At 48.5% G+C, this 12,989-nt stretch overlaps 1 protein-coding gene across 1 annotated transcript in view; it reads right to left on the minus strand.

The window, feature by feature from the left end:
- Positions 1–40: 40 nt before the first annotated feature.
- XPR1 (xenotropic and polytropic retrovirus receptor 1) overlaps positions 41–12,989 on the minus strand; it is a 115,526-nt gene continuing 102,577 nt past the window's right edge. The window contains exons 12-15 of the mRNA XM_054638343.2: positions 9,548–9,714; positions 9,072–9,211; positions 7,669–7,890; positions 41–5,459 (exon numbers count right to left, since the gene is read on the minus strand). Of these exons, the coding sequence (XP_054494318.1) occupies positions 5,399–5,459; positions 7,669–7,890; positions 9,072–9,211; positions 9,548–9,714 (590 nt within the window). The 3' untranslated portion in view covers positions 41–5,398. The remainder of the gene's footprint in view (positions 5,460–7,668; positions 7,891–9,071; positions 9,212–9,547; positions 9,715–12,989) is intronic.

Raw genomic sequence — 12,989 nt, forward strand, 5'->3', positions numbered from 1 at the left:
GAAGACAAACACACAGACCAGGGACAAAAGAGCCATCAGATCATTGGAAAACAAAGAGCTTGTAATAATGAAAAAAGGACAGATTTCGTAACCAATCACTTTTTCCTTTGAAAAAACACAATCACAGTAACTTTGCTGTATACAACCACCTAGAAACTATGAAACAGTATCACATTGTGCAGTATTTTTTTTTTTAACCTACTTATCAAGAAGGGAATTCCACACTTCAAAAATTATATCCATTTGGGGAGGAAGGAGGAGGAGGAGACAGCTAATAGCGCAGTCACAGATACATCATGAGTCCAAGCAAGCGGCAATTCTTTGTCCTCACCTTTTCCACTGAGCCAAAACAAGAGTGGAGAAGGGGATAGCAAAAGAGAAAGGAGGGGGGAAGAAAGAAAGCACCCACAGAGGACTAATCACACTCCATAATTACTTTTGACATCTACAGGGCTTCATAGAAAGATCATTTAGACCAACACAGCGGGGAGGGGGAGAGGAAGGCGGCAGCAGGGCCCGGGGGGAACTTGGGCATTTCCACTCCGGGCCCCTCCCGAGCGCCCATCCTTGGCCACGAGGACCTACGGGATGGAGAGGTCACAGCAAGTTCTAGCAGGATGCCCAATTCCTCCTCTGGAGTGAAGAGTTTGCAATTTGGTTTACAGAGTTGTGGGACTGTCAGGCCACAGGGCACCGTGCCAGGCAGGGGCGGTGCCCGGGCCAGGGCAGCCTTTGGCTCCCACTGGGAGCAGGACTGGGGTGTCAGCATTGGGGAGCTTCCCGTGCTGTGTCCCTTCCCTCTCCTTGTCCAGGCTGTTGCAGCAGGGATTGAAGCCCCCAGGGATGGTGACACACCGGTTTAGCCCACGGTGGCAGCAGGGGACGCTGGCCCCAAGGTGCAGAGTTTGGGATGGGGGTCATGAAAAGGAGGCAAGGTCTGATGAGGTGACAGCCACTGAGCCCAGCCGTGACTGCTGCAGAGGTACCCCAGGGATTTACCACCCTTCCCCCAGGAGCCCCAGCCCCTCTTTTCCAAGGAGACAAAACAATCCGGTTGCCTTCTGGAACAAAAACCTAAATTAAAAAATAATAATAATAATGTTTAAGGCAGAAGATCACCTTCCCCCTGCGAGTGCAAGGCAGAAGGGTGGAGGAGAGGACGGAGGACACGGAGCTGGGATGCAGCATGTGAGCAAAGTGGCTTTTGTGTCCCCAGCTTGCCAGGCCACGTCCCAGCCCCAGGACACTTCCCAGCACATGGCCTGACGCTGGGGACACAGCCCGTGAAGCCCAGTGAGCAGAGCAGGGCACATCCCTGCAGGACAAGGCCAAAGCCCCTGGGCTGTTCAAAACACAGCCAAGGCTTCATTCACGCTGTCCCCACTGCTCATTGGAAGTGAAATCCCCAGGGATTGTTATCTCCTGAGGCAGGAACTGCTTTCCCTCCCTGTCTGCCACACTGGCCTGGCAGCTGAGCACCAGTACAGAGGCAGAATGAGCAGCACAAGGGTTTTTAGGGAAGTAGGAGCAGCAGGATCCAGCTCTGCTGAGATTCCCACCAGAGATCTCTCCCATTCCAAGATGTTCATGCTGAAGGCTGCTGCCAGGCCCCTTTCATTGGAATCAAACAGCAAAGACACTGAGAATGAGGAGGGCCAGGACCAGGGTTGGGAAAGGTGTAGGATGAACACCAGCTGACTTTGGGAATGCACCTGGATGAGAGAGGTAGGAGCTTACTGGATACACAAAGGCTGCAGCCAAGAGTGCTGCAAATGCATTTCTTTTAAAACATGGTGGGACAGCATCAGTTCTCCTTGGAGAGGCCCCACTCCTGCTTGCTGAGTCAAAGATCCCAATCCTGCCCTGCTGTCCTGTCAGGAGCACACCCATGGCACATGGCATTGCCCTGCCCAAGCACAGGGACCTGGTGTTTCTGGTGACACCATCCCAAACCCACACAGGAAACCCCAGCCAGCAAATAAACTCTGGGTGCTGCAACACCGCACCCCCTGCAACCCCAAAATCCCCAGAGGAGCAGCAGGATGGAAAGCAGGAGGGAATCAGCACGGAGAAGCAAGTTCAAAGGGAATCTCCAAAAGTCACAAAAGCCACAGGGTGGCATCTCCTCTCCTTAGACTGCACCATCCATGGGTTTCACCAAAGCAGCTCCACACCATCCTCAGAGCTGTACAATCCAACCTCCACTGAATCACGAGGCACAGCCCAACACCTGAAATCCACAGCTTAAAGACTTCCTCAGCTTCCATCTCCCATCCAGCTGCATCCCAACAACTAAAGCAGTGGATAAACCCCTCACCCCCAGCTCCTTTGAATGCTGCTCTGTCCTTCTGAACTGCCACCCTGCTGCTCTCCCTACCAGGAGTGTTCTCAAGCACCCCTGAGCAAAGCCCAGCTCAGGAAATGCAGCCACCCTGGGCATGTCCCCACTGCCCTGGCTCCTGCTGCTCCCAAGGAGGGACAGGGCTATTTTCTCTCACCATCTGTTGTGCTTCATTAGGTCTCCATTTATTGGCCAGATGTTCCTGTAGACGTGGAGCCATCCCAGCTTTAGTGCTCGCTCTCAGGAGGAATCTGCACGCCTGATTTCTCAGAAATCTCTGGGAGGGAGGGAACAGGCAGATGCAGGGCTGGGAGCTAGGAGCCTTTAAAAGCCACACTTCTGGGAATTCAGGCTGCTTTCCCCCGAGACAGCATCTTCACTGCCAAAAGGGACCATGTTTTATTTTAGGAGCTCGTATTTGCTCCTCATAGCATGCCACCTCCCCCTTTTTTTTTTTTTTTCTCCTTACTTCTCCTGCCAGCAAAGACAGAAAAAGGGAAGAGAAAGAGCAGAGCAAGGAGCAGAGCAGATGGACACACTGAATTGTTGCTTCCCAGAAGGATTTGGGTAAACTACAGAATAAGAATTTAATCACTTGCAACCCCACCCACCCCGTCACATTGGGAAGCAGAGGGTGGGACGGTGCAGCAGCAGGATGGACAGATGGACACAGGCCACCCAGCCTTACCCTGCCCTCCCCAGCCCAGCTGAGGAAGGCAGGGTGCTCCCAGGGGACTGGCACCACTTCCAAATCACAGAACCATGGAATGGTTTGAGTTGGAAGTGGCCTTAAGGACCATAGAGTTCCAACCCCCTGCCTAGGGCAGGGACACCCTCCACTAGACCAAACTGCTCACAATGTCTCTCTGTATTTTTAATTTCCTTCTGAAAGGAAGATAATTACCAGTAAAGATCAGATTCTTTGTATATATAAAAAAAAAACCCCACCACTTTGCTTAAGTAACACCCAGTGGTGTTACTTGATTTGAATGAATCCAAATAGTTTTGGATTGCCTCCCTCCCAGTGCAGCTGCCCTCCCCTAAGCTCCCCAGGCAGGGATGGCTCCATTCCCCACTGCTGCAAATACCCACACATGGTTTGGACATGGCACCAGTGCTAATTAGGAACCTGAAATATTTTAAGGGGCTGAAATATTTTAAGGGGCTTTACCCCAGACTCCACTTGCATGGGAATGGGAATGCTCTGTTTAAAGTATGAGCTGACCAAAGGGAGGTAAAGCCAGGAATCCAGCACAGCCCCAGCTCATCCAGCTCTGCTCCCACCAGAGCAGCCCCACACGGAGGGAGATGAGAGGAGCAGCATCACAACAGGGTTTTAATCTATTTAAAGGGTTTTAATCTATTTCCAACTCAATGAAGAGAAGCAAGTTTCCTTCTTTAGTTCCTCTGGCAAGAGGCACAGCAGGCAAACTGAGGAAATGCAACATTCCGGTGCTGATTAAGGGAAACAATGACCAAACAGCAACTGAGGAGAGATTCCTGATATTCCACTGCCCAACCTGTCGCCAGCCAGGTGAGGATCCTCCTTCAGGAGTTTCACCTTTCCCTTGCCCACCAGGGAGAACAAGGGAAGGGGAAGGACCCCAGGACTCTGAGGGCTCCATGGCTCCCTCCCAGGAGGAGGGGAAACCAACGAGACCATCGCTTCCAACATGACTTGCTCAGCTGTGCACTACCCAAATCTGCTCAAGTATCCCACTTCCCAAACTGGGAGAATGAGATGAGCCAAAGAGGAGATGACCAGGACAGTGCCCAACAGGGGCTTTTTGCTAAACCAGAAGCCACAGAAGAGCTGTTTCCACCTCACCTTCCCCATCAGGACACCACAGTTCTTTCATGCTCCCTGAAACACAGCACCACTCCTAAGCCCCAGCATGATGGACCCGCTCTGTCCCATGAGAACTGTCACCTCCTTGCCTTGTCCCACCTTGCTGGGCTGCTGGAGAACTCCTGAAAAGCTCCCTGCTCGGACTGAGATGCCCTCATGACACACCTAAGGCTTGGAAAAGTACTTTTGGATCTGGAGAATGAAGTTCCAAAGCCTTTGCTCGCTCAGTGTTTTGTGCTGTTGGTGGGAACCAACTCTTCTTTCCTTAGGATCATCTGCACTACTTTCACACATGGAGAAGTTGGCTTTGAACTGGCATGAGAGACATGCCCAGAAGCAATAGCAGCAACTAAAAAAATATCAGAAAGAGAAACTTTGGTTTAAAATAAAATTGAAAAGAAATAAAAGAGAGAGAAGGTACACACAGGTGCAAGTTGTCTCACTGAAGGGGTATTTGCAGGGGCATCACCCCACAACCCTGGAGATGGAAATCTACATTCCCCACTTTGTTTTACCATTACAACCTTCATTGCACAGGACTCAAAATCACTCTCATATGGTTGTTAAGTTTCATAAATAATGTGAAAACTATATGCAACAGATACATCATATTTCCAAAAAATTATAAGAAAAGTTACATCAAATTAAAAAGTAGCTTCATGAATGAAGATACTGCTCTAAGTGCACTTTCCCTGCAAGTGCAGCCAGTGCCTCAGCGCTGGATATGAAGGAAAAAAACCAAACAACTGAAAAATAAAACCAACAACAAAAAAAATCAGATTTAAAAAGTCCGGTTTCAACCAGTCAAAACCGGGCCAAGCAGAAACTGAGTGTGCTCTTGGCACTGTCCCATGAGGGAGTCCCCTATGATGCTTCATTATCCAGATAAGGTTTGTATGTCCTTGTTGAGACTGTAAACAATCCTTCTTTCCTGAACTGTCCTCTTTATTGGCAAAACAAAGTAAAATATTTTATTTTTTTTGTTTGTTTGTTTGTTTAAAATAGAACATTAAAATTAACCCAGAAGAAAAGAAACGAAACACAGTGAGCTTGTTGGAGTCCATAGGATCTGGTCTGGAAGAGCTCAGAAAACGTGTTCAGTGTTTTCTCCTGTTTTCAGCTGGATCTGTACCAGAGCTCGGGTTACTTGGGGAAGAGGGGAACAGAACGAGAAAACAAAGGATGTGGAATAAGAGAACGTGGCCATCTCATGTGTTCACTTCGTTTGCTAGGTCCTCTATCAATACCTTTGTGTCAGAAGCCTTGGACCTGGAAAAGAACAAAACACAAAACACTCACTGGGGAGAAGGAATTCCTGGAATGACGTGCAGACAGCAAACCCACAGTGCACTTGGGGGAATAAAAAAAGGGAAAAATGTCTTTCTTATGCAGAGGGGGAATAAACAATCTACTGTTTCACACCCTCCCACTCTGCCTGGGAATAGCAGAGCCTTGTAAAGATCTCCAGCTGTCCCTCAGCATCCTCCTCCTGTGGCACTGCCCACTCTGCCCATGGCCAGTGTCACCTGCCAGGCTGTGGCATGGCTGGGGACACTGCACTGCTGGATGTGGGGCACCTGCCCAGCCCTCCCCACAGAACCCCACCAAACCCTTGCAGGATCCAGAGGAGTGTTCCTGCTCCATCTCCTGCTGGGCTGCAGGAAGGAGCAGGAAGTTCTTTAGGGATATGCCTGGCACATCTCCACTCACTGCATGTCTGAGGGATAAATGGGCATGGCTGGAGGGAATTCCAGCAGCCTTTGGCTCACAGTCCCTTTGCATAACATTTTTCAGTCCCTAGCAGCCACCCCAAGGCTGTTGGTATTGGTCCCATCCGTGCAGGGATAAGAGCCAAGCACAGCCCTGAGGCCAGAGTACACCCTCCTCCTCCTCCCACCCCTCCCAGGCAGTGCTGCAGGGATTGCACAACACTCCTGACCCTGTGCCTCAGCATCCCTGAGGAGCCTGGGCGTGCTCCCTGGCCAAAGGGCAGGGCTGCACAGCTGGGCTGCCAGGGCAGGAGGGACACAGGACACTGGAGCAACACTGCAGGGAAAGCACACAGGGGGCAGGTTCAGGGGCTGGGGTGCAGGGTGGGAAAACATTTGGGGTGCAAAGATGATGGGTGGGAAGAAAAAAAATGTATGGTTTTGGATTTGAGAGAGGAAGGAGTCTGAGATCTTACATATGAACCTTAACCAAAGAATAACTGGAATCATACAGAGACATGGAATGGTTTGGGTTGGAAGGGACCTTAAAGATCATCTGGTTCCAACCCCACTGCTAGAGGCAGGGATGTGAGTGACATCTACAGACCATACTGCTCAGGGCCAAATCCAGCCTGGCCTTGAACACTTCCAGGGATCCAGGGGCATCCACAGCTTCTCTGGGCAACCTGTGCCAGGTCCTCATCACCCTCCCAGAGAAAAATTTCTTCTTAATATCTAATCTAACCCTGCCCTCTGTCAGTTTAAAACCATTGGCCCTTCTATGAGGTATAAAGAGCCCCTCTCCCTCTTTCTCATAAATGTCTGCTTGAGGAGAACCTCTCCTCCACTTTGCATTTATAACCTCTGGTTATTTCTGCAGGAGGGGAGCCTTGTAAAAAGGGTGAGTAAAAAGGGAACTCCCTTTCCTGAAATCAGGAAAGGGAATTTCCCTTTCTTTTCCATTTGGGGTTCTGGTAAACCCCAAATGCCTAAAGGATGGATTAACTCCCTGGCAGAGAGAGGAATGCTCGTTTACTAACTGGACCTGCCCTCCTTTTGTGCAACTTTGAAAATCTTTGTGCGACTTTGAAAATCTTTGCGTGACTTTGAACCCTTTGTGCCATTCCCAGTGCAGGACTCCCAGTGCAGGACTCCCAGCCCATAAACACCCAGCATGCAGCAGCTGCAGGGCAGGCTTCTGTAGCAGTTCTATTACTTTCTTTTAGGCTTTTTCTTTCCTTTTTATCAGTTTATGTAAATGGGAATATCCATTTAAAGAGCAGTGTAGAGTGTGCAGAAATATGATAAAAGATATTATTTTCTAGCAAGTAAAGGTCAATAAAGCTAAGTCATAAAACTAGATGACTCAAGTAAGGTTGATTTAACTGGGTCTAGTAAATCTCTACTCAATAAAAGGTGTAGAAATCTAAGAGGAAAAGAAGAAATAATTGAATGAGAAATGTGTACAACAATATTATCATATCTTACATAAAAATGTAGCAGTACGAATAACACTAGTTATGGGGAAAATCACCTAACTGGCATGGATAAAGTTGTTTCTAGATAATGATGAAGACTAGACAAAAACACGATTCTGACAGCTTCTGAGTCCTAAGGGAAGAGTTTGAGGTAATGGAAAAAGTTCTGTCTTTCTCAGGACGGAAGCACAACTGAAATCTCCACTGAGTACTGTACACACTTAGGCTGCAGGGGGAAGGAATAGACCTGCAAACAGCACAAGTTATCACTCAGAGCAGGGCTGAACGTACTGCGAGGCGAGGCGGGGCCGGCGCAGGGACACGCTCAGGCTGCGCTTCCACTGCTTGTTCTTGCGGCGGTTGCGGACTCCGTCCTCCTGGTCCATCATCTGGTCCAGGAGCGTCAGGTCGTCGGCGTTGAGCGGCGCCACCGAGATGTCCCTCACGGCACGGAACTCCCCGCAGTTGTTCAGGTGCTCGTTCTCCAGGCGGAAGAAGTTCCACACAAACCGCCTGCGTGGATGGATGGATGGATGGATGGATGGATGGATGGATGGATGGATGGATGGATGGATGGATGGATGGATGGATGGAGGAAAAAATGGGAATTACCAACCGAGTTCCACTTTTTGCAGGTGTTTCCTGCGTTTGGCAAAGCACTGGAGAAACATCCTAACAGCAACATCTTTCCTCCGGAGAGCAACAGAACCTGTCACTTTTATTCCCTATCCTAATATGGACAGCATGGAGGTACATTGTTCAAGCATTACAAGCCAAGGGCTGTTATAGGAGCTCCTTTGAGCCAGGTCTCATAAGCTTTTGGAGGTCTATAACACACCCAAGATAGCTCAGCTACCCTTGGAGGCATAAAAATCAGCAGGATGGCTTCTGTTGCAGTGTTGAAAACAAAAAGGTTTAATAAAAGGCAAAATAACAAACAGAGAAAAACCAAGCCAGGTGCCAGAGATTCTTGCTCCTGGTAAAACACCCCACAAAAACCATTAGTTTCTTTGTTCACTTTTTTTCCTAGTAAATTGCCCAGACAGGACTTTTACTTCTGTCCAACTGGCTACCCTTAAGTTTGAGGTGAAGTCCCCTAGGCCTCTGAGGTGGCTTTTTCACCTAATCAAGGAGAAGAACTTCTGGGCTTCTTTCCTTTTTGAGGGGAAAAAGGATAGTTTTGTCACTCTCTCAACAGGGGGCACATTCCTACAAAAGGCCACCTCCAGCACCTACATGAGAGAGAGTCAGCATCAAGTTCTTCCCAGGAAGCTGTGGGGGTGGGTTTCCAGCTACAGGAAAGGTGTTTAAAACTCCTGGAAGCTTGCAGGATCCAAATCGATGACACAGAATACAAAGAGGTTTGAAGATTGGAAACTTGAGAATCAAGTGAAGTTTCAATTGGAAATTTCAAGAAATTTGGTAAAAACTAACCCCTCAAGATTATGTCACAGTTCAGAAGGAACTGCAAACACAGTGTGAAGGATTCAGCTCCACACTGTGGCAGAGCCCCCTACCCTTTTCTTCACTCAGCACCCTGTTTGGATTAAATATTCCTGATAATCCTGGCCCCCTTGAAACAAAAACTAAATCCAAAGGATCCAGGTGCTTCCCCCCCCACCATGCTGCTGCTGCAGAACAAAAAAGTGAAAATAAAACCAAGAGAAATGAGCTGCTCAGCCCAGCAGCCTTACCGGAACACCTCAAGTGGGGCAAACACAGTAGAAATGATGTCTGCAGCGTAGGGAAAGATTTGCATGGAAGTGAGGGAGATCTGGATGGTCCACGCAAAACGCAGGATGACATCTTCTACAATGGCACAATAGTAGTATGCCTGAGGAGCAACAAGAACAAAACAGCTCAGCAAACACCTTCTGCATCCAAAAGACCTCACCAGGTCTTTGGGAAGCTACAGAATCTGCTGCTCAAACTCAAACAAAACAAGGGCATTTCTCTTGGAAATGAGAAATGATCTCTTGGAAACAAATTTCATTTGTTGATCATTTCAACGAGAAATGATCTCTCGGAAACAAATCAGCTCTACTGCTGGAAAATCCCAGCCTGTAGCATTGAAATGCTCTAGTGAGCAACTGCAACATGCTTTAAACTCAGCAAGTTTGGTTAAAGTGTTACAAGCCTGTCCTAAGGTAAGAGCAGGCTGCATACGCACTTTCTGTGGGTAGACAATTCCTTCTCGGAGAAAGGTATTTTCACCAGCATTTTTGTCAAAGAGACCCCAGTCCATCTTCAGGTCCCAAATGAGGGTATAGCAAGAGCTGATGAAACAGAAGATAATCCACAGGTAGAAGAACACTTGGGTGTCACTGTGGTTTTTAGCTGGAAAAGAGAAGAACAACACACTTTTGTAGAACTGAGAGCACATTCCTTCTTAAAACAGCTACAAAATGCCTCACTTGAATAGTGGAAATCACCTCTTCTATCTAAGTTCTGGGAATCTGAACCAAACCAACACCCTTAGCAGGACCTGCTTTATATTGTTATTCAAATTCCACTTTTATCTCGTTCACCTTTCAGCGCTTGGGTTTGAAATTTACATTAATATTTGGAACAGGCTCCCAGGGAAGCAGCCACAATCCCAAGCCTGCCTGAGTTCAGGAAATGTTTGGGGAACACCCCGAGGCACATGGTGGGATTCTTGGGGATGGTCCCATGCAGGGCCAGGTGCTGGGCTCGAGGATCCTTGTGGGTTCCAACTCAGGATATTCCATGGTTTTCATTTTCCTGGATTCATGGCAGAGCTGCCGTTCTGGCTCTGAACAGCAGGTGGAAGCTGAGGGCCACGTTTCACAAAGGACACGGGCTCGTACAAAGGATACAGCACTGACGCAGAGCTCAGTGAGGAGGGTTTGGTGAGAAAATATTTGAGTTTGTATTAACATCAACAGCTGTGAATCAGTTGGAAATTCCCCCATTTTCTCTCCACTAAAAGCCTGAAGAGCATGAGCAGTACAGGAATTACCCCCAGCCATTTCAGAGCTTGTGGTGGCAAGGGAAAAGGCAGCAGTACATTATAATGAACAAATCCTACAGTAGGCTCTGTATGGAGTTTTAAATACCCATACAGAGCTCCTCTTTGGAAACAGGAGACTGTGGGCCCACCATCTGCTCAGCTGGGGATAGTTTCTCCAACGTTGTTTCTCACTCCCCCCAGGAAAGGTTACCTTGCTCTCAATTTGGCTACAATTCCCTAAATCAGCTGCCTGGGGAAAACCAAACAGAGCTGGTATTTCTGTTTGCTTTTGCAAAGCTGGTTCCAAAAATTCATGCAAATAAACCCCATTATGATGCTTCAGAAGGCTGAGACATTTAGCACCTGGCTGCTAGCAGGAATCTCTCCTTTCTGTGCAGCCTCAGCAATTGCTCATTCACTGATTTCCCTCTAACAAAGCAAACAACATTTCCAGTACAAAAAAAGATGTTTTCAGCCCAAGCCCAACGCCACACTAAACAACAGCACCTTTTTCTATTTATGTGGCTTTAAAACAACAGAATCCCTGCAGCTGATCAGCCAGGGAGCAACAGGACAGTTTTCCCTCTCCTTCCCTCTGTATTTCCAGCAATTATGATTAGATGTAAAGCAGCAATCCGATAAAATTAATGGAGGTGAAAATGAGAGTACACTCCTCCCATTATGCCTTTCAGGCTTCCTGGACATGATGTGCAGGATATAGGTCAAACCCACATGCTCCTTCCCCTCTCAAAACACCCCCCTAAGGCAAACCTCTGAACCTTCCCCTCTCAAAACACCCCCCTAAGGCAAACCTCTGAACGCCACTCATGCAGCAAAGCCCGTTTTGCACAGGAAAAGGGCACAGGATGGCTGCAGCTCCCAGCTCTGAGCAGCTTCCCTGCTTTGGGGCAAGGCTGGAAGCCTTTCAGCACTCCCCACATGCTCAGCTTGGCCAAGACACGGGTCCAGCATCACATTCCTGGTCCCTGCAGAGCGCTGACGTCACCCAGGAGCAGCGCTCACGGATGCCCAGGTACCTCACACGCTGCTGCTGCTGCTGCTGCCTGGAAACAGCCTCTCCCAGGCTATTTTTAACGTGCAGCTGCCCACAGAAAGGGACACAGGTGAGGATTTTGGAGCTTAGCAATGAGGGCTGCACTGCCAGGTTTCATTCCTCTCCCCCCCCATAGCTCCTCCAAAGCCTCCACAACATTATTTCAGGAAGAAAAGGCAGATGCTGACATTCGGTGACTCATGAGACACTAAGCCTGTTCTTTCCAGCCTTATTTTTAGCTCATTAGATCTCCATGTTTAGTTCCCATTACCAGACCCTAAAGGATAATTCAGAGGCAGTTCATGGGTTATATGTGCTTTCAAAGCACCTAAAATGCTCCAAAGCACCCCGTGATGCTGCAGTGCTTCCTCTCACCTTAGGCTTGGAAGTTACATCATGCTGCTTTGGGCTGGGTTCTTTTTTGGGCTTTTTTTCCCCTTAAGGACAGAATTCAAATAAACTGAGTCTTATTCCACTCCTTCATGGAGCAGCCATGGAGAAGGCAGTGCAGCCATGCCCTGCAGGAGCAGGCAGAAGAGCAGGGAAGCATTGCTGGGCAGCTCTTTTGGAGCTCTGTGGTCATGGAGGGGCCACTCTGCCCCCTGATTCTCATCTCCAAGCACACAAGGGGTGAGGAAAACTCTATCCTAAGCTGGCAGCTACAGAGGAAGGGGATTTCAAAGGTTCTTGCTGCTTAAACCTAAATCCCAAAATGGCTCAGGCTGGAAGGGACAGTGGGTCACCTGGTCCAACCTGTCTGTTCAAGCAGGGTCATCCCAGAGCACATGGCACAAGCTCTTGTGAGCAATTACAGAGAGGAGAACTGGGAAGGAAAAGGCCCAAGTGAGAAATCGAATCTCACCAATCTCAAAAGCATGTGCTTGTTTTCAGTTAAGTTATCCTGGGCTCAGTTCCTCTCTCCCTGCTTCTGTCTTTGCAGCAGCCTTTTCAGTGGCACCTGGGGTCACACTGCTTGGCCCCCTGCTCCTGCTCCCTTTCTCACCAATCAGCTCTGCAATGCATTCAGCTCCTGAAAAGAAATTCATTAAAAACCCAAATCACTCCCTGGTAAAATGCCCTAATCAGAACTAGCCCATTGTCTTCAGTCTTGGCCTCTAAGTCCTTCCTTTAATCACTTATCCTCCCTTTCCTCCTGCCTGCAGTTCTGTTTGATACCTTCCTTCCTTCTGTCCTCATTGGTATTCAGCTGGTGTGCAGAAATATGTTACTGCTCCAGGCAAGCAATTATAGCTGGGTCTCTGCTGGCTGGTCCTAGCAGCCCTCTCCACTGCTGCTCAGGGGGAGAGAAAATCAAGGCATTCATATTCTGCCCAGAGGCTCCATCAACTCCTGGCCTGCCGGTTTTCCAGGAGCAATACAGAGCTCTGCATATTTATGATGATGTCAGGGTCTATTTAAGCAGGAACTGTTTCATCCTGTGTGTTTTTTCTTTGTTTAATGAGGTGCTAGAAAACACCAAAAACCATGAGAGAGAGAGAGGCTCTGGATGAGAGAAGCACTCTGGCAGATCTCAGCCTCTCCAGGAAGGAAAAAAGAGGAAGTTTTCAGTACCCCATGGTACCAGTG

Source organism: Agelaius phoeniceus, chromosome 8 (genome assembly GCF_051311805.1).
Source record: "Agelaius phoeniceus isolate bAgePho1 chromosome 8, bAgePho1.hap1, whole genome shotgun sequence".
Lineage (NCBI taxonomy): Eukaryota > Metazoa > Chordata > Aves > Passeriformes > Icteridae > Agelaius > Agelaius phoeniceus.